General features: G+C 39.6%; 3 protein-coding genes and 1 long non-coding RNA gene across 4 annotated transcripts in view; 2 read left to right on the top strand and 2 right to left on the bottom strand.

Annotated features, from left to right (window-relative positions):
- Positions 1-3,010: 3,010 nt before the first annotated feature.
- LOC115754359 (E3 ubiquitin protein ligase DRIP2) lies at positions 3,011-9,632 on the top strand. The gene is made up of 8 exons (XM_030693354.2): positions 3,011-3,237; positions 3,361-3,609; positions 4,280-4,379; positions 5,722-6,055; positions 6,215-6,630; positions 6,739-6,789; positions 8,698-8,770; positions 9,273-9,632. Exons 2-8 carry the CDS (start codon positions 3,495-3,497, stop codon positions 9,444-9,446), a joined length of 1,263 nt encoding a protein of 420 aa, XP_030549214.1. The 5' UTR covers positions 3,011-3,237; positions 3,361-3,494; the 3' UTR covers positions 9,447-9,632.
- Positions 9,633-14,567: 4,935 nt separating this feature from the next.
- LOC115754350 (PRA1 family protein E-like) lies at positions 14,568-15,732 on the bottom strand. Its single transcript, XM_030693346.2, has one exon. The coding sequence runs from the start codon at positions 15,491-15,493 to the stop codon at positions 14,930-14,932; it is 564 nt and encodes a 187-aa protein (XP_030549206.1). The 5' UTR covers positions 15,494-15,732; the 3' UTR covers positions 14,568-14,929.
- A 4,996-nt stretch (positions 15,733-20,728) lies between these two features.
- LOC125315490 lies at positions 20,729-21,762 on the bottom strand. Its single transcript, XM_048280649.1, has 2 exons — positions 20,911-21,762; positions 20,729-20,833 (listed from the first exon to the last, which is right to left on the bottom strand). The coding sequence occupies exons 1-2, from the start codon at positions 21,760-21,762 to the stop codon at positions 20,729-20,731; spliced, it is 957 nt and encodes a 318-aa protein (XP_048136606.1).
- A 2,172-nt stretch (positions 21,763-23,934) lies between these two features.
- The window catches only part of LOC125315580, a 36,330-nt gene continuing 33,733 nt past the window's right edge, over positions 23,935-26,531 (top strand). The window contains exon 1 of the long non-coding RNA XR_007198755.1: positions 23,935-23,944. This is a non-coding gene — a long non-coding RNA (uncharacterized LOC125315580). The remainder of the gene's footprint in view (positions 23,945-26,531) is intronic.

Below are 26,531 nucleotides of genomic sequence, written 5' to 3'. Positions count from 1 at the left end.
TTTTCCTGTTATTTTGCTAGATCAACTCCTTTACAAAATACCAATTCCTTGTCAAGCAAGCCCAACAACCTACTTCAAAAGTCCGAAAGCAAATGTTAAATGCGCCCTTTGGGCACGTTCGGCAATCATTCTAACCCATATTTCTCAATTTTTGGAAAAATAATGTACTCAACAACATTATTCGCTACGTAACTCGCATGCCACCTAATTTGGGAATTCATTTATCAAAATTTACCAAATAACCAATTTAGTGCCAAACTTTATCAAGGATCATTTGAGTGCCAGAACTATCTAAAAACCTTCCAATTAAATGATTTTGACTGGCCTTTATCATTGAAAACGATGTATCACATTGTCTAGCAGGATTAACTATAAGTAAAACGCTTTCTAAAAGTGTGATGATTGTATTCCAAAATTTCTCAACTTTTGGAAATTGTTAATAATATTTTAATAATATTTTATTTTATTTATTTATTTATCTATTCTTTTCTTTCTCTTTTTTTTCTTCCTTCTTCCTCCAGTCAATCGCCGAGCCCAGCCTCGGCGGCCACCGGCAAGGTCAGCCTCACGCAGTCCTAACCTCTAGTCGGTTGCTAAGCTCGGTAACCCGCTAAAGGAATAAGGAAGGAAAAAAAAAAGAAAAAAAAAAGAAAGTAGAAAATAAATCATTAGAAAAATTATGAAAAAATTATGACAAATTACCATGTCAGCGATTTCCACCCAAAATTGACCGGAAGGATTGAATTGATACAAATGCAGAAATTTTATGACTAAATTGACCAAAAAAGGCTTAGACTAAATCGACATAATTATAATAGATTTAGGACTTTTTTAGTAATTTTTTCCGTTCTTTCGCTACATCAACTCCTTTACAAAATACCAATTCCTTGTCAAGCAAGCCCAACAAGCTGCTTCAAAAGTCCGAAAGCAAATGTTAAATGCGCCCTTAAGGCACGTTCGGCAATCATTCTAACACAAATTTCTCAACTTTTGGAAAAATAATATACTTGACAACATTATTCGCTACATAGCTCGCATGCCACGCGATTTGAGAATTCATTTATCAAAATTTACCAATAACCAATTTAGTGCCAAAACTTTATCAAGGATCATTTTAATAAAGCTTCAAATTAAATGATTTTGACTGGCCTTTATCATTGAAAACGATATATTAGATTGTTCGGCAGGATTAATTACTAATATAACACGCTTTCTAATAGTATTGACACTTCAATGATCGTATTCCAAAATTTCTCAATTTTTGGGAAATTAATATACTCAACGACCGTATGTGCTACATAAATTGTGTGCCACACGGTTTTAAAATGCGTTTATCAGTACTTAACAAATAATTAATTCAGAGTCAAAACTTTACTAAGGATCACTGTAGTATCAAAACCGTCGAATTAAATAACTTCGATGAGCTTTTATCCTTAAAATCACGACGTATCAAACTATCCGACGAGACCAATCGCTGGCTTTTTTTAAAATTACAGCTCATCAAAACGATCATTCGAGAAGTTTCGATGCTAAAAACAGGCGTGGTACAACAAAAATTTTCCTGTTTTATCATTCTGAATCCTCTAGTCTAAAGAAATATAACCCCATCACTTTAAAAAAGGGCTAAAATCTTCCCATAAAAAACCTCGAAGCCGCCGAATCGCCCCTTGTCGTAGGAAGAGTGGACAGGTCCTTGGATCGGAATGCCATTGAAGCTTTATGTTCCTCGGAGAAGAGAGGCTTGGTGAAGAAACAACCATCTGCACTTTGCTGGGATTCCAAGCCGCTTAGAATAGGTTAGGGCCTGCATGGTAACACTTTTACTTCTCAATTTCTCCGTCAGAAGTCAATCGCGCAGAGAAACTCATTTGGTAAGATACTTTCCGAAATAGAAATCCGTTTGGTAAAAAAATTAACTTCTGATAGAGAAGTGTTACCATGCGCGCCCTTAGTGGCGCTTCCGGTGTAGTAGTCGAATCGAGTTGCGATCGGGAGGGTTCAAGATAGTGAAAAGCGCGAGCGCCTCATCGCGAGGAGATATCTGTGCTCGCTTATTAGCATTCCGTTTGGCTTTCTCGAGATCCATTTCGAGAGAAGCGCGATAATCGATTAATATATCAGTCGTGCCAACACGACATGTCGTTGTCGTCCGTGGATCTAAGTTTGAAAATATTGAATTATGACACGGCAAAGATACGACGACACGATTATCGAAATTTTCGATTGGCTTTCGAAACTTATGAAAAACCCGGGGTGGGAGAGAGAGGAAAAGGATGGAAGTGGAAGGAGGGAGAGGGAGGAAGGTGGTATACTTACCTAATGGGTAACTTATAGCCCAATATGATGGAAATGTGTAAGCACCACAAATTCTTTTACCAGAAGTTTGTAGAAATTAGTTGACTGATTGGGGGGAGTCGATTGAGAAATAAAAGCAACATCAAAAGTTCAATCTTCATGTTTTCACATTTATGGGCAAAATTGAGGAAAAAAGTTTAATTCGCTTTTCTAGCACAATCTTCTTTTTTTGAAAAAATTTCAAATAATAGCTCGAAATGTCCTCTTTTTCTAAAAAATAAAGACTTGAAGTGCCCTCATTAATTTAAAAAATGACATGATCAAGGGTATTTTCGTCATTTTTATTTTATAATCTTTTGTTCTTTTTTCCCTTTTCCTTTTTTTTTCCCCGATCGTCGGCCATCAGCGAGAAGGAGGAAAAAAATAAAAAAAAAAGGAAAAAAGAAAGATAAAAGAAAATGACAAGAACATTATTGGTTTTTTTGAAACAACGAGGGCGCTTCGGGTACTTAATTGAAGCAAAATTTTATTTTAGGCTCTTATTGAAAAAAAAAAAAAAAACGAGGGCATTTCATGTTTTGATTTAAAAAATTTTCTTTTTTTTTTTTTTTTAGAGAAAATAATAAAACAAAAGAAAAAGATAAAATAGAGGGAGTTAGTCGAGGGCTATCTTACAACACACAAAAAAAAAATGCGGAAAAGCAACAAAGAGTTATTACTCATTTTTTAGCTCTTTCCTTCGGTTCATGCTCTTTTCGACGAGCTCTCTCTCTCCTCCCCTTCTCTCTCTCTCTCTCTTCACAGATTCAGATCATCATCATTCGTCTTCTTCATCTTCCCCCCGCCTCTTGAATAATCTCCAAATCCCAGCCAAACCCCACGTCGAATCTTCCCGTAGCGACCCTCAGCGACCTTAAAAATCGCATCTTTACTCATGACCAGGTCCCAACCTCTTTGTCTTCCCGAACGCAAATTCTTGCTTTCGCGCCTTCTCGATGCAGTGTTGCGGCGAATCTGTCTTCGAATGCTAAGCGAGCGCCATGTGTTTCCTTGAATTCAATGCAGGCCGATGGGCGGTGCGGGACAGGTGGACGTGAAGAGCGCGCGGGTTGGTGTGATTCGCCTCGGCGGCATGCAGGCATAGGCGTTTTCGCTCTGGTTATACGTGGGCGGGGGTGGGCGGGGGGTGCGTTTCGAGAATGGCGAATCAGGTGGTGCGAGTGAAGAGAGAGGCGATTGCGGCGTGCATGACGTGCCCTCTCTGCGACAAGCTCTTGAAGGACGCCACCACCATCTCCGAGTGCCTCCATTCGTGTGAGTTGCGGGGGGGCTCGATTGGTTTCTTGTTTCGCTTCGCTTCGAGTCTTCTTGTTGTTTCAGCTTGTGGGCGTTTGTGTCTTTGGTGCTTCTGATGCAGTTCTTTCTTGTGTTTCTTCGTGATTCACGATCTGGGTTGGTTGGTGTTTTTCTCGGTTGTTGATATCGGGCCTCTTTTGTCTGTTGTCGAAACGTAGGCCATGTCGCTTTTGCTCTGCTTTGTTCTACAAGTGTAGTCTAGAACTTTTGTTCCGAAGAATGTGTTTGTGTGTTTTGGTTTCACCAGCTACTGTCTTTATCTTTGTCATTATCGGTCTCTAAGGAAAGAAGTGAGCTTCTGTTGAGAAGTAAATTGCTGGGATTTCAGGTACCGTTCATCAAAAAATCGGCTTGGGTTTAGCTTTCTATTATTCATAATGCAAGTACTTTTAGCATGTTGACGTGGTCTTAAAATGTCAAACAGAGGGATTTCTGACAGATAAATGCGCTGATGCCAGCTCACAAAGTTTAGGAACGGTAGTTTTGATGTCTTTGATTGACTGATGTACTGTTTTTGTTTCACGGTTTTGGAGAGAGAATTATCATCATGGCGGTCGTTTTGCTTGTGAACATGTTGGGCGACTAACTCCTTGAAATGGTAAAATCTTGATGAACTTTATCTTTCCAGTTTGCAGGAAATGCATATATGACAAGCTCTCCGAGGAGGAACTTGAATGCTGTCCAATATGCAACATTGATCTAGGCTGTGTGCCGCTGGAGAAATTGCGGTAAGTTTGCCTTTATGGTCATTTGATTCGTTTTGATTTTTCGCCTCTTTTATCTTTGTGCATGGGTGCGCGTGCAGCTTTGATAACATGCATTCCACCTAATTTTGGGCTAATGCAACTTATTGTTTTTGTTGTAACATCCTAAGGAATTAAACCATATTCAAATCGCAGGTTCTTTCTTCCATTAGAAATTCCGTCTTCAAAGATTTACTCATGCAGCTGCATAACACAGCAGTTTATGATAAACATTGGCATTAGATAGCTCTCGTTGAATTATGCTACTTAAGTAGCAATCTTGAAGACATTTTAATCGTAGACTAAATTACGTACTTTAAGTTTTTTTGAGTTCAGTCTTTTGAGAAGGCGAATTGTTAATTTCTTGGGCATTTAGAGTAATATCATGTATATTGAGTATTGATAAAGTTTAAGTTCTTTCCTTCTGCTTCCCTCCAAGCAAAATATAAAACTCTTATCACATACAATTGTCATGCTGTTTCATCAGTTATGAGCTATTAATTTATGATACGCATTGAAAAAAAAAGGAGGATAGAGAAATTGAACAATAATATGGAGAATTTCTAATAGCCTTCAATTATCATTCTTTCTTTACGCAATCCTGAAGTCCAGGGGTTAAAAGAAAAATGGTGCTCTCCTGAAGATAATTACTGCTGGCATTTTTTGGTCTTAGAGTGTGATTTTATAGTTTGCTTCAGAAGTCAATTTGTCTTATCGAACTTATGATGTTATAACGCAGGAATTAGCGTGCCTTGTGTGCATGACAATGTTCTAGTCTTACCAACATAAATGGAAAAGAAGTATGAAAACAAGAAAGAGCAATTACTCTGAATATTTCTGCCTTGAGGAAGGGGTTGGAGAAACATAAGTGTATATTTGGTGGTATTACTATGGATCAATTTGCTATTTTACTTTTCCAGTGTAATGTGATCTGGGGAGTGTGTGGGTGTGTGTGTGTAACAGAACGTTAACATGATGTGATAGTAAGACATTATTATAATTCAGCTTGCTCCCTTCTGTTCACTTTTTGAGCTGCTTTTTGAATTTCGGTTCCTTAGTAATATCATCAACATCTTTGCTGTCTACGGCAGTTTTTGATGAACTGGAGTGGAATGTGCCCTCAGAAACTATTTATGCTTAATTCAAAGTGAAGTTTTGTTTCACACAAACTATTTTCTGCATCATGTCAATTTCTACAGTGAGCTAAGAATAAGTTTCAGCTTCTTGAGCACGCAATCATATACACCATGTAGGTCAATTTCGTTACCAGTTGATTTCTTTCTCTCTTCCCAACTAATTGATGAAAAGAAATTGATGTTTGTCATAGGCCTGATCACAACTTGCAAGATGTGAGGGCAAAGGTTTTCCCTTTCAAAAGAAGAAAAGTGAAGGCACCTGAATCTGTGCCTTCGACAACTTTACCAATTCGAAGGAAAGAGAGATCTTTGTCCCAGTTGGTTGTCAACACACCTAAAGTATCATCACAGACTACTATGACTGGAAAAAGAACAAAAGGGACAGCAAGGAAAGCTTCTGCTCTGCAAGGATCTAATTTTTCCATTGAAAAAGCAGTTAAGAAGGAAGAAGATTCTGTAGAAGATCGTCCAGAAAGCTCAAGCTCCCCCGAGACTCTAAGCAAGTTTGCGCAGAACATTAGGCAGGTAATGGAGAGCATAAACTGAAATAGACTAAAAGATGAATTCAATGAGGAGTGGAGAAACCTGCTTTCTTGATTGTTGAGGGTTAAAATATGGACATAGTCCCTCTTGGAGATGATAGAGCACATTTTCTAAATTAGTATTTGTCTGTTTGCTGAGCAGGGTTTTACTTCCAGTGAGCCTAGTCAGACTGTGCCTGAAAGAGAAACTGGTGATGAAGGAAAACTGGATCTCTGGAAGCCATTGCATTATCTGGTGGAAGTCGCTAATAGGACTAAATCTTCGAGGCCCAGTTTGCAAGGAGCTGAGCGAGTCCTTGCAATTGAAGCTCCAATACCTGGTAATAAAATTAAGAACTCTAAATTCAAGGTGAAAGTCCAGGATGAGAAAAACAATGCTAGTCCGGCATCTACGGAAGTATTGAGACCACCAAAAAGATCACGTAAGGTTCGTCAAAAAGGGACAGCAGTTTCTGGAGACTCTGGCATTTCACCTCAGGACGTGCTCGATGCAGCTGGCACCAAATGTGAACAAAGAACTGGTCCAATCTGGTTTTCACTTGTAGCTTCTGAAGATCAGTAAGGACAACTTTGTCTTTGCAACTCAAATCAACCATGAGATTTATAATGAATTCGGCTGAAGGTTCTCACCTCCATTTTTGTACTGATTCAATTTTATGACTTCAGGGAAGGAGATGCACCGCTGCCACAAATCCATGCAAGCTACTTAAGAATAAAGTAAGTTCCTTTTTCCAGAAACAGCTGTTTCCATTGCTTTTGTGGAAGAATTCATGCCTTCAGAGTTCTTATTTTAGTAATGCTCGTCTGTCCGATTTTGTTTCTGGCTGCTATTGGATTGTCTTGATTGGATTCTTTCTCGGTAGTGGTAATGATTTATAACAACTTTTGCAATGCTTTAGCAGCTAACGTATAATTATCCTGCTTCTCGCCAAGTGGAACATGAATTGACTTTATGTGAACGGGCTGACTTGTCTGCTGGAGTAGTCGGAATAAATCCGTTGCAAGTTCTTAATGAAAATTCTCGTAGTATATTTCAGGAATCTGCTTTATATTTTGGAGCAGGAGAAACTGAAAATAGTAGGACTTAACCACCTATGAAAAGATTCGAGTAACACAACTCAGTACAAGGAGTTTTGCAGACTGATTTAATATTAGATCAATGTGTAAGAGATATGATGAAGTTGAGAAAATGAAAAAACATGTGATTTTAACACTGGGTTCAAATTATTAGAAAACTCAATATAGTTGAATTTAGTATTCTTGATTTGTTGGTAGCTACATGTATCTAATCAGGATTTGGGTGTGACAAGTGTTGACAGAGAAGGAAAATTAAATAAGGTGGTCCCCAATTTATGCCTGTAGGCCAGGCAGGCTCTCTATAACTCAACTGGGCGGGAGTTGTTTAAACTGCAGCAATGACTTGAAACAAGGATGGACATCATGCCATAGCAACTGGAAAGATATATCAAATAACCAATTTGTTGTAGTGTTGACATGACAAAATTGATATTACAAGTGTTGGACTAGCCACATTCATAGTGTTGATGCTAAGAAGCGTGACAACAGTTTCTTATTCTCTCCTATCCATCCGTCTTGCTCTCTTAGATCGAGACGGATGAATATGGTTTTTCTATATCAATTGTACTGGCCACATGCTTTTTATTTTGTGTTTTATGGGGGTTTGGGTGGTAGACATGGCAGGGAAAAGGTTATGCACTGTGAACTCGCATTCCTGAATCTTGTTTGTTTGATTGGCAAACAAACAAGCATCAGCATGTCTGAACCCTGGTGACAGAGAGACAAAGCAGGTTTCATGTCTGTATTTGATACATAAGGAAGAATAGATGACGCATTAAGCCCCGTGAAAACCATATGACAAGTTCACGTCATAGAGTTGGTTCTGCCTTATTTTTGAAGTTTCATTCTGTTAAGTGGGTGATAATGGCATGCTGAACATCATATCTGTTGTCTTCACATGTCAAGTTAGTCTTAGGAGAATTCCTTCTCTCTGAATGTGTTATCTAAAATGTTTTTGTTTATTATGTAGTTTCATGCAGTTCTTTTGAATAATTGTCTATTTAAAAGGAGAGGATGGCATGTTAAAGTAGCAGTATCAACTCTGAAATGTCAAATGCTGTGTAGTCTAGATAACATTTTTTTTTTGTGTGCTTATCTGATGTGGCAGATGTAATCTTGTGCCATATATTATTGCGTATGCTCCTGCACGTCATTTTTCATGGTTTTGGATACAACTACTTGGGCTTTCTCATGGACAACCATCCTTGCGTTTTTGTGCATTCTAGTTGCAACAAATACTATCATGCATTGTGCAAAGCTCAACTGTATTGCTTTTTGCAAAGTACCTGTGATGAATGAGTAATAAAATGCTTGTTGTTCCGAACATTTGCACTGTGGTTGAGATTCCTGTGGGTCTTCTTTATATGGTCATCCTCGACCTATTTAATAGCAAACCTTTACCAGCTACTTGGGATGATTTGTTTTTGAATTGCTCTTCTTCTCGCATCGATCATGACTTCATGGATCTTTGATAGGCTTTTAAAACTGTACTCCAGGAAATTTGAAGTGTGTACTTGAAAATTGATTTATGTCCAATTTTCTTTACAGGGATGGGAACTTGCCGGTTTCTTTTATTCAAAAGTACCTGGTGAGGAAACTAGATCTCACAAGTGAAACTGAGGTATGACAAAGTGATTCGTTATTGCTCTCAACATAGAAAAAATGGAAATTAAACCGAGAATGTTTAGTGCTTGCAATATCGCAGTAGAAGAAAATTTTACCATCTAATAATGTTTCTGTCACTTTTGTCTAGGATGTAAACCGCAGTCTTCTTATCTGTCCATGCTGTTGTACAGTATCAAAAAGTATGAAAACTGTAGTCGTGCCGGTCCCTACGTTTGAGAGTAAAAATCACATGACTGCCACGCAACTTTACTGTGGGTAGTCTTTTATTTGGAAGAGTTGGATTTAACATTCAAGATTCTCTTCTTCTAGATCTTCATGAATCATCTATCAGAAGCAGTTTCTACCCCTAACTACGGAAGGAATCAGCAATTAAAGGAATTGTTCTTTGCTAGGGAGACTATATTCTTATGCTGAGATTGTGCGCAGCAAATGCCTTTGTGTTAGTGTTGCAGCTTTGCAAGGCTACTCTTACAGTGTACTCTGCCGTGTTTGCCCAGGTTGAAATCAGATGCATGGGACAAACCGTCCTCCCAACTTTGCTGTTGTATAATTTGGTTGACTTGTGGCTACAAACGGCATCCACGTCGGAGAGAGTCCCGGCAATCATGGGGTCCTCGGCCAAGGATTTCGTGATGGTCCTGGCTTATGCACGAAGAGTGCCCGACCGCTGATCGCCCTTGCCTTCATACATATTACCCTGGTCTCTTTTTCCTTATTTTTACATTTCATACATGTTCCCATGTTTTACATTATAAATTATATCTGTATCCAAGCCCAATGGATAGATCTCCATCCGGCGGTCTGTAAAAACTGTACTTTTACATGAGTTGGTAGTAACATATACAATTCTGATTATCGTGAGGATGATAGTTGAGTCCTGCCAGAGGGAAATTTTATGTCAACAAATTCTCTTTACCATCCGGGCAGTTTTACGATAATGGCGGAAGAGAAATGGCGGTCTGCTATCCAAATGCATTACTCGCTTATCGAACTTGTCGAAACATCTCAGCAGTGACCTTCTCTTCCCTTTTCGGTTTGCTCTTTATAAACCCCTAAGCCAGGCAAAGGCATGAGCCAGATTTGAAGGGCATGCAAATCTTTGTACAAAGGGAGTTTGGTGAAGAAACCACTCGGAAGTCTGCCTTCAAACATAAGATGGAAAAGATCATTCTGTCACTGACCTGTTACTTTGCGTTTCCAAGGCGGCCAGTGCTGGAACCAACCACAAAGTTCATTCAGGATGTTTTGCTTTTGGACCCAAAATCAGCTTCAAGATGTTTTGCGTGTAATTGTAATTGAAAATCGGACTTGAGTAGAGTCCTTAAACTACTTCGTTTGCATTCTGTGACGTAAAATTCAAGGGTATTTCTTGGGATAAAGGGAAGAAAAATATTTTCTCTCAACTTAGAGGGTGATGATGGGAAAGGTAGACTTCACATCATTTTCGAATGGCTGCTGCCAAGTAGGGTCATCTAGTGGCGTCCCGCGCCTTAGGTGAATCATTGGAGCTTCGATTCATGCGTTGTCGATCTGTGCTTCGCACAATGTCTTTGAATCGATTTGTCGACGACGTACCTCTGGCAATGATTGATGAAGATGAACTTGGGAATTTCGTGCGATCATGGTTTGGGTCAACCACTCTTGAGACCCGATGGTCGAGTTGGCAGATTTGTCGCCCGCACAGGAGGAAGGAGAAGAAGTGAATCGGGATTGAAACGATGTTGGTGCTGCCGGTTGAGTCCGTAGTAGAAACGGGACTGCCAAGATTTAGCGGACTCGGGGACGGTGCAAGAAGCGGCGGCGGCGGCGGCTTGGGGTCTGACAGACATCGAAGTATTAACACCGGATCCTTCCATGGTTGCTCGCAACATCCCCAGTCAAGATCCAACTTTACTAGTAAAATCAAAGTTTAGTCCTGGAATTCAGCTTCTTAGTTGCTCTCGATAGCATTTTCTTCTCCCTATCCTCAACAGTTCCAATTTCAATCTTTTGTCTGGATGGAGAAACTTAAAAAGGCAACGATCGGAAATAATTATTGGGAAATGTTTCCTTCATTTCGGTTAAATGAAAGAAAGGGAAATGTATGAAAAGGGATTTAAATAAGAGAGCAATTCGAATTTCGGGCTAAATTTAGAGGGAATTAAAAGGGAATTTCACACTTTTTTTCCAGAGCTGCTCCTTGCAATTTTTTCTTTCCTTTTCAAATGCTTCCTTTATTGGGAAATGTTTCGGCTTAGTTTTTCCACACTTTCACACGTTTGATTTGCCGGAAATGATCAGCCAACGAAAATCCATTTAGAGTCACGGAAAATACGATTGCTGAAAGTTAGGCAAATGAATTCCCCGACCCCAAAAAGAGGAAAATAATTTCCTTAATCATGAAGTTTTCTCTAAGACCAATACACTCTTTATTTCTCTTTCTTTTTTTTTTTCCACATGGTGTGCATGAGAAAGACATCAGAATTACGCCAAATACCAAGAGAAATGTATATAGTTTAAGATTTGGTCACTAACGGAACAATTAAATATGATAAAGAAACTCGACACCAAGATAGATTGATCTAGTGATAAATGAGTCACCCGTCTTTTACGAGATTACGATTTCGATTCACATCGCAAGCAATGTTTTAAACGGCTCGTTCTGGACTGCCTAACTGGGATGTATCTTGTACGTAGAGACTTCTTGGCTAGATAGTGTGACGGGGCTCGACAATCTCGAACTTTGCATCGTCGCGGGTGGTCAAAGTAAAATAATTCAAATCAAACGTTCTGTTACTGGTATGAGATCCTCATGATCATACCCAAAAAGAGTCATTGGTATTGGTTGCCTTGCCTCCCTTATTTAAACTTTAGAAGAGTCGTTCTTCATCAAAATCATCACAACTTAGATTATGCATCACAGTAACTTAATACAAGTGCGCTGCTAAGCTGACATTAACCTTGTTTGGAATTTGGGTCGAGAAATTCAAGGATGGCTACGCAATCCTAAAAAAGTAAATAGATAAATAAAGCTAGACCCGACCGAACCATTTTTTTTTTTTTTTCGGGCATTACCATCTTCAAGCAAAATGCTGCTTGATCTTCACTGCAGGGTGGCGACATCGTTAGGAGGCTAGCTCAACGGGCGAGGGATGCCGAGGCCGCCGATGGTGAGCTTCGATCCTCAAAACCACGCAAGGTGGCAGTTTGGTGCCCATTTGGCTGGCCTCTCCAGAGGAGGAGGCTCAGGCGAAGTTGATCCGACCCGATGGGCGCAGGAGGGCAGCCAGAGCTAAGGCTGCCGCTTGCGAATGCCCCATTATCCTCGGAACTGTCCTTGTGGAAGAGTGCGTTTGAGCGGAAAGAGCGAGAGCCGGTGCCGAGGATAGGGAGAGCGATACGAAGATTCAGAAGAGTGCAAACGAGAGAAGGTGAACTTCGTGGTTCCTACTTTCATGAAGGGCCCCGACCATCGTAGGAGAAAATTCGGAGAAAGGTTCTGGGGCCCCGGCGTGTCTTTGGTGCATCGGCGTGTCTTTGGTGCATCGGCCCCGTGACCCACCCGGGTAGGAAGGAGAACCCTCTGACTCTAGCGATTCAGGAGATGCCGGCTAGGCTGATTTCTGAACATTAATCGAACTCTCAATTGAGAGCTCTGCTTTTCGCTTTCTGCTGGAATTGAAGAACTCAGGAACCCCCCTGTAAACTGTCTCTAAAACCTTACGAACCAGGTCGGACACCTGGTGACGCGGAGCTTGAAGCCGGGAAGACGAGGACACGAAGCGGAAGGAGAAGTAATGTGTGTCGAAGTTGAAGGACGCCGTGACCATCGCCGAACATTCTTTTGAACATCTAAAATTTGTACTGCCTTCTGAGTCATAACAATGGCGTAAACACTATTTTGGAGATCTATGGCGTAAACAGTTTCAAACAAGATAATTTTAAGTATGGATCATCTCCTCCGAATCTCCAACAGTAGTTGGCATTTCGAGAGTAACATTTTCCGGAGGGCATCGATCCCTGATCGCTTCGAGCATTCAGAACATATTCCAGTCTACTTGGTTTAGTCTGCTGAAGCACTTTTTTAAGGGATTGTAATCTCACTTCAACAGACGCTGTTGCTGCATCATATGCCGATTCCGAGCAAGTGCCGATTGAGATGAGTGTCGATACTTGCTCTCGAAGAATTTACTCTTGTAAGCATGTTTGACTTCAGTAGTCTTACTGGTAATTTAGTGTGTCTGCTTGACATACAAATTTACCTTGACAATACCAAACCGATAGTCATTTGCCTCGCAAATTCCTCGAAGAACCACCCATCTTTCTTTTGATAGGAAAAATTCCGTAAGTATGGCGGTTTTAAATGATACTGCGTTATCACAAACATAATCTCATTTTGATGCTAAACCCTGTTCTTCACGAGCCAACTGACCTTTTCCAAGCACTAACGAAAACAACAATATAGCTCAAGCACAAAACGCTACCGCGTTTTGGGGTGTGCTCGATGCAATTACATTCATCAAGCACTAACGAAAACAAAGATAGCATACGGCGTTTTGGGGTGTGCTCGATGGAATTACAGTCATCAACAGACAGATGACATTACGTTATAAGCAAAGAAGAGAGGAAACAAGTGATCGGCCATACTAGCAAAAAACCTTAACTGTTTCTACCGTCAGCCCTTCATATTGTAGACTGGAGCTGACCCACCAAATCAAATATGTGGCGGAAGACACGCAAGCATGAAAAACACATCAGAAAGCAAAGAAAGGGTGCGAAGATGTACCTTGGTTCTACATATCTTTTCACATAAATGATGATATAAGCATGGACATAACTCGCACCAACTGAAAGAAAGACAAACTATCACTGTTGGGTCTTGGCTTTCTCTTTCTTGAATGCATCCTTAAACTTAATGATTTCCTTGCACAGACCAGGCTATAAAGCTAATAGGCAGCCATTAGAGTACCCGCAGCTGTGATAACCCCCCGCCAATTGTGTTCAGACCAGAATGTGTCGTATTGTCAAGATCTCTAGCAGTTTGAATAAGGGGAAGCACCAATCTAAGGAGCTATCCCTCCCTGACATCTAGCGATGAGTGTAAACTCATCTGGGTCTTTCCGTTCGAACATAAGTGCTGTATCCAAACCCTTGAAAGGGCAGCAACTTTTAAAATCCATGACACTAGTGTGGTTCTAGACAATTTGCAATAGGGTTCCACAAAGTTATATGCAAACAAGACTAATAAAGCTCAAGAAGCAAAAGGACTCAACTTTCATTAAGTAAACCAGAAAAGAATGAAGAGCGACACAGGGAACACTGAAAATCCAGAGGCTCGTCACTTGCTATCTCACAAATTTTTGCTAGAAATGCATCAACTACGACCCCAAGTCACCCATCAGAAAAGAAAAGTAAAGACCCAAGTCTAGCCCATGCCGTACGGTATAGCAAATGGCATAGTTATGGAAAATTCGTGAAAGATGACATATGTCAACGAATATTATTGCTCATACAGAATCATTGAGACTCCAAGGCATCAAAATACCTAGTATGTTCTAATCTATTATTTGGCCAGATACTATTGGCTGCTTAAACTACAACAAAAACAACTCCAAGCTCGTCCTCCCTTATCAAACACGATAGTTCCAATTTGGGACAAACCATGGAGACCACTTTAGAAGAATACTTAGACCAAAGACCAGAAAGAACTCAGCTATATGGCTTCATAATCTGAAAGCCAAAATCTGGCAAAATTTGTCCAATCCTAACACCAATATCAAGCTCAAAGAACAAAAACCTCCCTCAAAATCCAGCAACACATGACAATCAAAGACCGCAGCTTATTATCATATGCAGAGTAGGAGAAAGTCCAGCGATTCAGGCGAAAGGAAGAACACGATGGAATGGAAGCAAAGGTGCAGTTCATTGTAATCTTTATCTCAAGTAGTAGCAGGTCAATCTACACTGCCCATTATACAAACGATTGCCAACTAAAAAGAAGAATGGGACCAGCAGTACTCACTACCCAGTATCCACTGACGATGCCATCCAATTGAACCTCTGCAGCAACACCCGAGTCGTCGTTAATTCACCTCAAGACCGACACATTCAACTCCGGGAAAATCCAATCTCGTGGCATGGCTAACCAATTACAGGAATTGCGCACCGAATACACTTAAATGCTGGTGTATCCAACACGCGTGGGGCTTCCCACGAACGACCGCAACCCGCCCTCGCCGGCCTCTTGCTCGTCCAAATACTGGTCCTCCGTGCCCCGGAACGTGGCGTGCACGGCCACCAGGAAAGCCCCAATCAGGAAGGAGACCAGCACGTTCAACCACACGCTGGTCAGGACCAGGGCCACGACCGTGACCACCCCGAGCAACCCCAGCACCACGCGGTCGTCGACCTGCCGGCCGAGCAGGACCAGCGGCTCGTCCCTGAAGAAGTAGAGGTAGAACCAGGCGACGAAGACGACGATGAAGACGATCATGGAGATCGGGTGCCAGAGGAGGCTGAGGAAGAGGATGGCCAGGGCGATCATGGCGTAGTTGACGCGGAAGTAGGAGAGGTTGCGCCGGATCCGGGCGCCGGCCTCGCCGAGGGAGAGGGGGAGGGAGAGGGAAGGGAGGCTGAGGAACTGGGACCAGGGGCGGCGCGTGGCGAAGAAGGACTGGCCCCCGCGTGGCATGAGCCGCGCGGTGGTGGTGGTGTCGGCGAACGGCGACGACGACGACATCGGGTTCCGACGACGCTGCTTTCTCTGACGGAGCAGGGAACCTACAAACCCGGCGGAAGTCGATTATTTCAGAGGGATAAAGAAGAAGAAGAAGAAGAAGAAGAAGACGACAATTCAGAGTGTAGTTCGATTTGAGATTCGGAGTCTTCGATGTTTCGCCGTCTTTGGCTCACCGTGATTCGAGGGGGTCAGCGCGGTAAACGGCCGAAGACGGCGTCGTATTTAGAGGGGTTTGGCAGAGCGCAGGTGGTTGAAATTTTGGAATGTGAAGGCGGTCCCACCGGCTTTAAATTAAAAAGAAAACGAAATTTTTTTTTTAAACTGACGGAGAAGATATTTTGCGTGACGGAGAATATGACGTTTCAGTGTCGCGCGGACTAAAATGGCCGTGAAAATTAGGAATAATGACCAATAAACTTTTATTAGATGTGTAATTCGACATCTAAATTTTTAATTTATTCAATTTAATCCCATAACTTTCATCCAATTTGCAATGTAGTCCCTGAATTTTTGATTTTTTCAATGTGATCTCCGAATTTTTTGTACATATCCGATATAGTCCATGAACTATATAAACATAATCAATGTTGTCCTTCCATTATACCCATATAATATTAAAGATTTTCATATAGTTTTGAATGTGTGCCGAAAGTTCAAGGACTTCTCTAAGCAAATTAAATTATCGGGGATAATATTACGTATTAGGCTAAAGTTATCGGTTCATAGATTACATTGCACACAGAATCAATGTTTAGAGACCATTTATGTCATTTTTTCCAAAAGTTAAGTAGAGATTAGATTCACAGTGCACGTGGCGTCTATGTAGAGGAGCTTCTAAATGAAAAATACACTGTTGATCTATTTACTTATTGTAATGCTCAATTTGATCCTTATACTCTATTTTTGTAATATTTTAGGCCTTGTAGTACTAACCGATGAGAATTTAAGTATGATTTTTGACATTTCCATTACAAGTAAGACTTCTATTCCGTCGATTATTATATAATTTATGACATGTAATTTTGCATAAGCCTTTTTTGATCAATACTATTAACTTTTATTGGCAACACTTGACTAAACTTTCTCAAAATCACTTAACGATCGAGAGTTGGTATTGACACTTGATATTGATAGCCGTCCTACTATGTCAGCAAGTTTACAATGTTGGTGCCCAAAAAAACAAATCTAACTGTTGAAAAAACATCAACATATAGGATCGTACATGTTGTATCATCGCGAACGTAATAAATAGTTTACGGAAGCATACACGAATCCATAATGTCAAATTGTTCTTTAGAGTCGTGCGGTTGGCCTTCCGGATCATCACGTACGTAATTCTCAGAGAACCCCTTTAAACTTCTCTAAGCACTCTCTCTATTGATGGGATGTAGGAAGAGTAAACGTTACATTTTTTCCGGGGACCATAACCACCTTTTATAGATAACTTATCTGTTACCTTTTGGGATTTCTCTTGAAGACAACAGATAAGATAACTTATCTCTTATCCTTCGGTATAAGTCCTTTGATATTTTCATTGTAGATAACAGTTATCATCTTTTGGTGTTTCAATGTTATCCCATCATAAAAATTGAAACCACCACATTAAAGGATCACATCCTATCGGATACATTAAAGCCCATAATAACTTTATCCTCAAATATCACTTTTACCTAAGGGCTTAACTTTATATGACAGTATGCATCACATAATTATTCACATATTAGCCCAATATTGGATAAATGATCCAACAATCTCCCACTTGGGCTATATGTGTAACTTTATAATTATGTTTTGCAAAAAAAAAAATAACCATATGAGCTCAACTGTCTGTCATTACTTAAATGTATCAATAACCAATCCGGTCCATCAATCATACCAACATAGGATCAAGCGGTTTTTGTCACATCCGTTGTAACTTAACCCATCAATGGTCACATATGCTAATACAACTGAATGACATGGATCATGATGTAAATGTGCAGTATGGAAATTTCATGAAACGTGATATTAACATGCCTATTTCCAACTGGTCCTTCTTAAAACATTTATTGAGATCAAGCTATACCAAAATCAGAATGTGGATAAACCAAATAAATATTGTTATTTCTGCACAAAATTTAACTTTAAAATATCCATATACCAAATATCCAAAAATTGTCTATATCAAAAAACATTTAAATATACAAACTCCCACTAAAACTTTATATCCTCAATAAACTTGACACCCATACGAGCAGTGTGCTCATGAAACACCTTGGGTGGCAATCCCTTAGTAAGCGGATCCGCAAGCATGGAGTTTGTGCTAATGTGCTCTATAGACAACTGTCCACTTTGAATTCTTTCTTTAACAACTAGGAATTTGATGTCGATATGCTTTGATTTCGACGAGCTTTTGTTGTTATTAGAATACAAAATTGCTGATTTATTATCACAAAATAACTTGAGTGGTCTGTCAATACTATCCACTATCCGCAATCCCGTGACAAAATTTCGCAGCCATATTCCATGATTGGATGCATCATAACATGCTATGAATTCCGCTGCCATGGTTGAAGAGGCTGTAATTAACTGTTTAGCACTCCTCCAAGAGATGGCACCTCCGGCTAGCAGATAAACATAGCCTGACGTAGATTTCAAATTATCTCGGCACCCGGCAAAATCGGAGTCAGTATACCCTACGATCTCAAGCTGATCCGACCTCCGATAAGTGAGCATGTAGTCTTTTGTTTTCTGTAAATACCGTAAGACTCGTTTTGTTGCTTTCCAATGGTCTACTCCTGGATTGCTTAAATATCTGCCTAACATTCCCGTAATGTACGCAATATCCGGACGTGTACAAACTTGAGCATACATCAGACTCCCAATTTCTAACGCATAAGGAATCTTTTGCATTTCTTTTTTCTCAAAATCATTCTTAGGGCACTTGGCGAGACTAAACTTGTCTCCTTTAGACACGGGGGTATCACCAGGTTTACAATCTTGCATGCCATATCTTTTGAGAACCTTTTCGATATAGCTCTTTTGTGGTAATCCAAGAATACCCCGAGAGCGATCTCGGTGTATTTGTATGCCTAATACAAAAGAGGTGTCACCAAGATCTTTCATCTCAAAATTATTTGATAGAAATCTCTTGGTTTCGCGCAATAAGCCTATATCGTTGTTGGCAAGCAAAATGTCATCAACATATAAAATCAGAAAAATTGTACTTGCTCCCACAAAACTTATGGTATATACAATCATCAACTAAATTCATCTCAAAACCAAACGAGATGATCACTTGATTAAATTTGAAATACCATTGTCGAGATGCTTGCTTCAACCCATAGATGGATTTCTTAAGTTTGCAAACCATATTCTTCGGGTCTCCGGACACAAAATTCTCTAGCTGCTCCATAAATATAGTCTTATCAATATTACCATTGAGAAACGCTGTCTTGACATCCATCCGATGCAACTCAAGGTTGAAGTGCGCCACTAATGCCATTATAGTCCGAAGAGAGTCTTTCGAAGAAATCGGAGAGAAAGTCTCTTTATAGTCAATGCCTTCCTTTTGCGTAAATCCCTTTGCGACAAGACGAGCCTTGTATCTCTCCACATTGCCTTTTGAATCCCTCTTGGTTTTAAATATCCATTTGCAACCAATGGGTTTCACACCTTCCGGCAATGGAACAAGATCCCAAACATCATTGTCTTTCATAGACTTAATCTCGTCCATCATGGCATCAATCCACTTCTGAGAGTTAGAACTTTTCATGACTTGACGTAAATTGATTGGATCATCTTCCATCATTCCAATGTCAAAATCATGTTCTTGAAGAAACACAATATAATCATCTTGTATCGCACTTCTCCTCTCTCTAGTAGATCTCTTTAATGGCATAGGTTCTTGAGATGGTAGAGTTTGTTCTTCCGGAATAATTTCTTGAATGGGAGATTCTGTTACATTGTCCCGATCAAATGTGTCAAGAACAATGTCGGGATTGGGATCCCGATCAATGTCAATATCAATGGTAGTTATAGGAATGTTAACGCATTCATCTTCAAAGACAAGATCCCTAACCGTATCTCCCCCCGCAAACTTGACATCTTCAAAGAACCAGGTAGTGCCTGACTCGAAAATCGACCAAGTCGTGGGATGATAAAATTTGTACCCCCTTGATCTTTCAGAATATCCAATAAAGTAGCAACTTATCGTTCTTGAGTCCAATTTTCTTTCATGTGGCTTATAAGGCCTTGCCTCACTTGGACATCCCCAAATGTGTAAGTGCTTTAGACTAGGCCTTTTGCCTGTCCAAAGTTCATAAGGGGTTTTGATAGTTGCTTTAGTTGGAACTCTGTTAAGGATATATGCTGCAGTCTTAAGCGCTGCTCCCCGGAGTGATTTTGGTAAGGTAGAATGACAAATCATACTCCTTACCTTATCTTTAAGCGTCCTATTTCGTCTTTCAGCAACACCATTCATAGTAGGCGAACCCGGCATAGTGTACTGTGGGACGATACCGCACTCCTCTAGGAATTTAGCAAAAGGTCCTGGACATTGTTCACTTGAACGGTCGGATCTTCCGTAGTACTCACCACCACGATCAGACCGGACACTTTTGATTCTCTTGTTGAGTTGATTCTCAACTTCAACCTTATAAGATTTGAACATGTCCAGTGATCGTGCCTTTTCTTTGATGAGATATATGTAGCCATATCTTGAAAAATCGTCTATGAACGTAATAAAATATTGTTGACGATTCCAAGCAGCCGTGGGAAATGGTCCACAAATATCCGTATGTATGAGTTCTCGGGCGTTTGAAGTCCTGTTGGCTACAAATCTCCTTTTATTGGTTTGTTTTCCCTTTATTCATTTAACACAAACGTCAAAGTTTGTGAAATCTAAAGGATCGAGAATTTTATCTGACACAAGTCTCTCTATTCTTCGTTTGGAGATATGAGCTAATCGCTTGTGCCATAATATTGCTGAATTCTCATTGGTTAATTTTCTCTTTACACCTCGCGTACTTAAATGCAAGGATTCATTAAAAGAAGCAATTGTATCCATCAAATAAAGATTATCGTAGACAAATAAAGAACCAGAACCCACTAATTTGGAGTCATGAAACAAACTGAATTTTCCATTTCCAAATGAACAAGAATAACCGGATTTGTCCAAAGCAGAAATAGAAATTAAGTTCCGCCTAAAAGAAGGAACAACAAAAGTTTCACAAAGATCCAAATAAAATCCAGTCTTTAACAATAATCTAAATTCCTTATTGCTTCAACTTGAACAGACTTGCCATCGCCCACATAGATGTATCTTTCACCATCATTCGGCTTTCGGCAACTCAGGCAACCCTGCATAGACACACTAATATGAGTTGTTGCACCCGAATCTATCCACCAAGTGTGTCTCGGTACCGAAGCTAAGTTACCTCAGAACAAACTAGATTAAGTAACACACCTTTCTTAGCACGCCATGCATGATAATTGGTGCATTGCTTCTTCATATGCCCTTTGGCTCCACAAAAGAAACAACCAGTTCTTTCCGGATCATCCGATTTCATTTGTTGCTTCCTTTTAGGTGCCTTGTTTGCAGCTTCCATATCCTTCTTCCTTTTCTTTCCCTTGTGCTTGGAGGTTGAGGCCAGGTGAGCACTTTCTATCTTATCTTGCTTCAGCCTTTCCTCCTCTGGAACACAATGTGAGATGAGCTCATTCAGAGACCAAGTCTCTTTCTGACAATTATAGCTCACCTTAAATTGATTAAATTGTGCTGGAAGAGATATCAAAACCAGATGCACTAGCAAGTCCTCAGAGAGTTCTAGCTTAAGTGCTTTCAACTTAGAAGCAAGATGAGACAACTCCATGATGTGCTCCCTGATGTTGCCTTTCCCTTTGTAGCGCATCGAGATTAGATTTGTCAAGATCGTACCAATTTCTGCCTTTTCGTTCTTGACAAATCTCTTCTCAATGTCTGCAAGGAACTCCTTAGCCATGGTAATGTTTTCGGACATTGTACCCCTGAATGCTTCTGGAATGGCTTTCTTCATGATCATCATACACATGCGATTTGATTTCTCCCACCTTTCCATATCCTTCTTTTGATTAGAAGTACTGCTATCGGTAAGAGGTGGAGGAGAATCAGACCTTAACGCAAGGTCGAGATCCATGACTCCCAGAACTATCAAAAGATTCTCTTGCCATGACTTGAAATTAGTGCCATTTAGCATAGGAATGGAGTTAATGCTGGCAGTGATATCAGCAGGAGTAATAGCCGAATCCATAAAACAACAACCAAACAAAACATGCTCATATAAGTCTAAAAAATGCATATTAATTCAAATTAAGGTAATTCCCATCTCAAGATATTGAGCACTACATTAATACCTTGTCTTTGGACAACAATATTACTAGTAAATGACATCCTATTGCAGCAATCAAACATTGATAATAATAACAAATCAAACAACGAAACTTCCTTTGGGCCATTTTATTGTTCACATGTAAAAGCCAAATAATTATCAGATGTTTAATCGCAACTGTCGTTCATGCAATTTTGTAAATATTAACCTTCCTTTGGGCCGGTCAATATCCACAAGTATCGCATGTACTGAACCTTTTATACTTTAAAACAAATAGATTTCCACAAGAGAGGTCCTTTTATAGACATGTTGCTTCAATCTATTCATTTCAAAATATATAATTCAACCAAAATTTAAACAACAGCAAACCCTAACCACCAACCAAAAAAAAAAAAAATCCCCCCGCACAAATAGCCTCCGACGATCATCGTAATGCGGAATTAACTTAGGGCTATTATTTTCCATGGCGGTGTGACTATACTGATCCAAGATCAAGTGGTGGGTCGCCTGAATGTGAAATTCACAATGATTCAACATGCAATAGGCTCTGATACCACTTGTCGATGCCCAAAAAAACAAATCTAACTGTTGAAAAAACATCAACATATAGGATCGTACATGTTGTATCATCGCGAACGTAATAAATAGTTTACGGAAGCATACCTGAATCCATAATGCCAAATTGTTCTTCGTAGTCGTGCGGTTGGCCTTCTAGATCAGCACGTACGTAATTCTCAGAGAACCCCTTTAAACTTTTCTAAGCACTCTCTCTATTGATGGGATGTAGGAAGAGTAAACGTTAAGTTTTTTTCTGGGGACATTAACCACCTTTTATAGATAACTTATCTGTTACCTTTTGGAATTCCTCTTAAAGATAACAGATAAGATAACTTATTTCTTATCCTTCGGTATAAGTCCTTTGATATTCCCATTGTAGATAACTGTTATCATCTTTTGGTGTTTCGATGTTATCCCATCATAAAAATTGAAACCACCAATTTAGTCTCTACATATTAAAGGATCACATCTTATCAGATACATTAAAGCCCATAATAACTTTATCCTCAAATATCACTTTTACCAAAGGGCTTAACTTTATATGACAGTATGCATCACATAATTATTCACATATTAGCCCAATATTGGATAAATGATCCAACATTCAATCATTGGGATGCACACTTGGTGGTATGACTATCAGAAGAACTTTCATGAGCAATCTATTAAATCTCGCGTATTGCCTGATGAAGTAAAATTGTAATCAGGAGATTTAAAAATCACCGTCGGTTTCATACACTATCTATAATATGTTCATGCATATTCGAACTTAAAACGAGGATGCCATTGTTGCGTACAATGAAATTAATCTTAACGAGCTTCGATTTTGATTCGACAGATTTACAAAAGTAGAAATCGATAATTAATAATTCGTCTTAATATTCAAAACAAATTTAATCGCTTGTTTCTTCCCCCCCTTACGATTTCTTTTATTTTTCTCGTTTTCATTAGAAAGGTATAGATTTTTTGAGCTGCCTATATTAGAAATTCCCATGCACTTCAGTGGGCGTAGTTTCCACCAACAAATTGCTCGCTTCTTCTTTGGAGCTTTATGCCACATCATTTGAAAGGTAAGAAATCAGATTTTATTCCGCAACCAGATTCTCTATTTGCCTGCCATTAAAACGCACCTTCAGAAGGTTGTCAAGGACAAAACGCTAACTTTCAAGCATGTGGAAGACACCACCCGCAATAGGAGGATGCAAGTTGCCCGAGTTATTGATTCGACTATTTTTTGTTGATATGAGGGTTGTCCCAAATGCCCTTGCTGGGTTGTTTTTTCGCCCGTTTGTTTTGGCTGTTTTCCTTCTTTCTTTACGGACCCTTGTCCCTCCTTTTTTAGATCCACGACACTCTTGCACTCCTAATGACACTCACTAGTGTCATCACCAGTGCAGGACATTTTTTGTAGTGTCGGGCTTCCTTTACTCTTGTATAGTCACGCTTTGGTTATCAATATACTACTTACCTTTACCAAAAAAAAAAAAAAAATCCCATGCACTTCAGTTTTAAAACTTCCATTTCGTTCGTTTCGACTTTAAAAGTTGTCATCGTCATTCCGCGTTAATCTCTTTCGTTAGCTCCGTTGACTTTTATTGGATTGACAAAGTCTGAGTTGGTTTCGCGTATTGATTTTCTCGTCCATTGTGGTGTGGCCCGTTCGTAAGCTGGCGGGGCCTTCGTTAGAACCCAAAGTGGCGTCGATTCACCCAAAAAGACGTCGTTTTGTGTTTGGTAAAAAAAAATGTATAAACTGAAAAGTCTAAGAAAGAAATAAATAAATAAAGCGAAAGCGAAGAGAAAATTGATTGAGGAAATCAAATCTGGAAATTTAAAAGATAAATTGAAAATAAGAAAAAGGGATCGCAAAGGATATTTTTGTCATCTACATTTTCTGATTTTTTTTTTGCTTTTTTATTTGAAACAAGTTCTATTTTATATTTTTATTTGAAATCTTCCCTAAAAAAGAGTATAACGAGACGCTACTTTTCCGTCTAAGTAAGGCTAATGGAATTGACGGAAGGACTAACGTGGATAACGTAAAAGCATCGGGACCTATTATAATGACAAGTTTCAGGATTCTTCCCGTCTTTGTCTCTATTTCCCCTTAAATTCTTTCACTTTTAAATGCACACTAGATAATCATTGGGGGATTACCCCAGTGGCCACTCTTTTCATTTGGAAAGAGGGATGTTGGGGGTTCGAATCCCCACCTTTGGAGGAGTAAGGTGGGGATACGTGAGGAAGGAGCAGAGTTTCGTAATCTGCACATGTCACATAAAATACATAGTGTTGCTTGTATAATCACACCGGACGCATGCCTTAGAGATTTCCAGCCAAAGATTAGGAAAAACCTTCAATATGACGGATAGATCAATAGTATATGATTCAATATTGGTGTCGATGTCGGGTTATAAGGTGAATACATGGTTTTATTTATGCTTCGTTTGTTTTAACGGAAAATGAATGATTTTGGCAATATTTTTCTAAAAATGATTATTTGTATCGCCTACAAAGAATGAATAAAGAATCTTTTACCCATTCACGAACATGTTTATATATAAATTATTACTGATAATTAAAAATATTTTTCGTTGACATTTAATTATAATAAGTGATATAAGTGGTCATTGTTAGGAAAATATTTTTTAAACTATTTATTCCGTACGAAACAAACGAAGCCTCGGATTCGAAAGAAGGAGGTAATAAAAAGTAGTCGTGAGCGGTTTTAGGTTCCGTACGGGTTCCACATGGAATCTGGAACCTATCTCTCGAAATAGGTTTCTCATTTTTTGGAACTTAGAACCCACCTTGCATACCTTGGAACTTAGAATCTACCTTGTCACTGGTTCCAAGATCGGTTTTAGGGTCTATATAGTTCCATATGTATTCTTAATTGAACAATTGCGGTGACTCATCACCTTCAATTACCATCATTTATTGCTACAATCCGCTGGTCACAATTCATATTTAAACACACGAATAAATATGAATCATTAACGAAGTACAAGTCTTAGTCATAAATATCGCCGAAAATGAAAGCTCAAATAAGTGGTTTCAAATTACACACTCATCACCAAACGTCACAGAATATGGCGGGATTGCGCAAAGAGCAATACCGAGAAAAACCCCAAAAAAATTTACATTTTATATTATAAGTTTGAGGTTTTAGGTTCCACCTAACTGGAACCTAGAACTTATCTGTCGAAATAGGTTCCTCAATTTTTAGAACCCGAAACCTATCCTCCATATCTAAAACCTAGAACCGGACAGATTCCGGAGTCGGGTTTCACATTCTACCCTAAAATAATGCTCACCCCTAATAAAAAAGCAAGCATAATCCTCATGCAAATTGTCGTTAGCGGTAGAGTATGCGTAATTTACGCTTAACATGGATATTTATATGAAGGATATAGCTCCTTTAAAGTTAAAGGGCAACTTTACCTGGTGAAGTCTTTTATCCTATACCACATTTAAATTCACCCCAACACCAAAAGGTTTCGTTTATTTCTCGAAAAATGAAAACTTTAAAAAATATTTTTAAAAAAAATAATCGCAATATGGCTTGAAATGATAGTCAATGAAAGATATTTCATTTTCAATAACAATTTGTGCGTAAAATATTGATGTAGAAGATAAAAATATTTTCCATTCATTCATTATTGCAAAACGATTAATTTTTGCAAAATAATTTTCAAATCACTTGTTTTTCGCAAAACAATTCGAGGCTTAATTCAAAACGGTTTTCTCTCTCCTCTCTAATCCCCTTGCCATCTCTCTGTCCTCTCTCCCATTTGCGACCCCTTTCTCGCTTTTCTCGATTTACTCAGTCCCCTCGACGAATGGACGGCTCTCTCTCTCTCCCCTTATTACCGTAGGGGTTGAGTTCGCACCGTGGTCGAATTCCTCCCGAATCGGAGTTCACCTAGCCTTAGGCGACGTTTGATCCAGGTCGCCTAAGGTGGGCAGCCTCCGTCATGGAGAGAGCAGATAGAGAAAGGCGATTGAGGAATAAAGTTAGGGAGAGATTAGGTTGGGGGCGGGTGGCATCAAACGGAGGACGTTGGTGGCGGCTTGCGGTGGTGGGTCGCGCAACTCTGCAACGGGCGGCGAGACAACAACTGGGGTAGAGA

The sequence above is a fragment of the Rhodamnia argentea genome, chromosome 6 (assembly GCF_020921035.1).
Source record: "Rhodamnia argentea isolate NSW1041297 chromosome 6, ASM2092103v1, whole genome shotgun sequence".
In the NCBI taxonomy this organism is placed as follows: Eukaryota; Viridiplantae; Streptophyta; class Magnoliopsida; order Myrtales; family Myrtaceae; genus Rhodamnia; species Rhodamnia argentea.
This window is presented reverse-complemented; position numbering and strand designations above follow the sequence as displayed.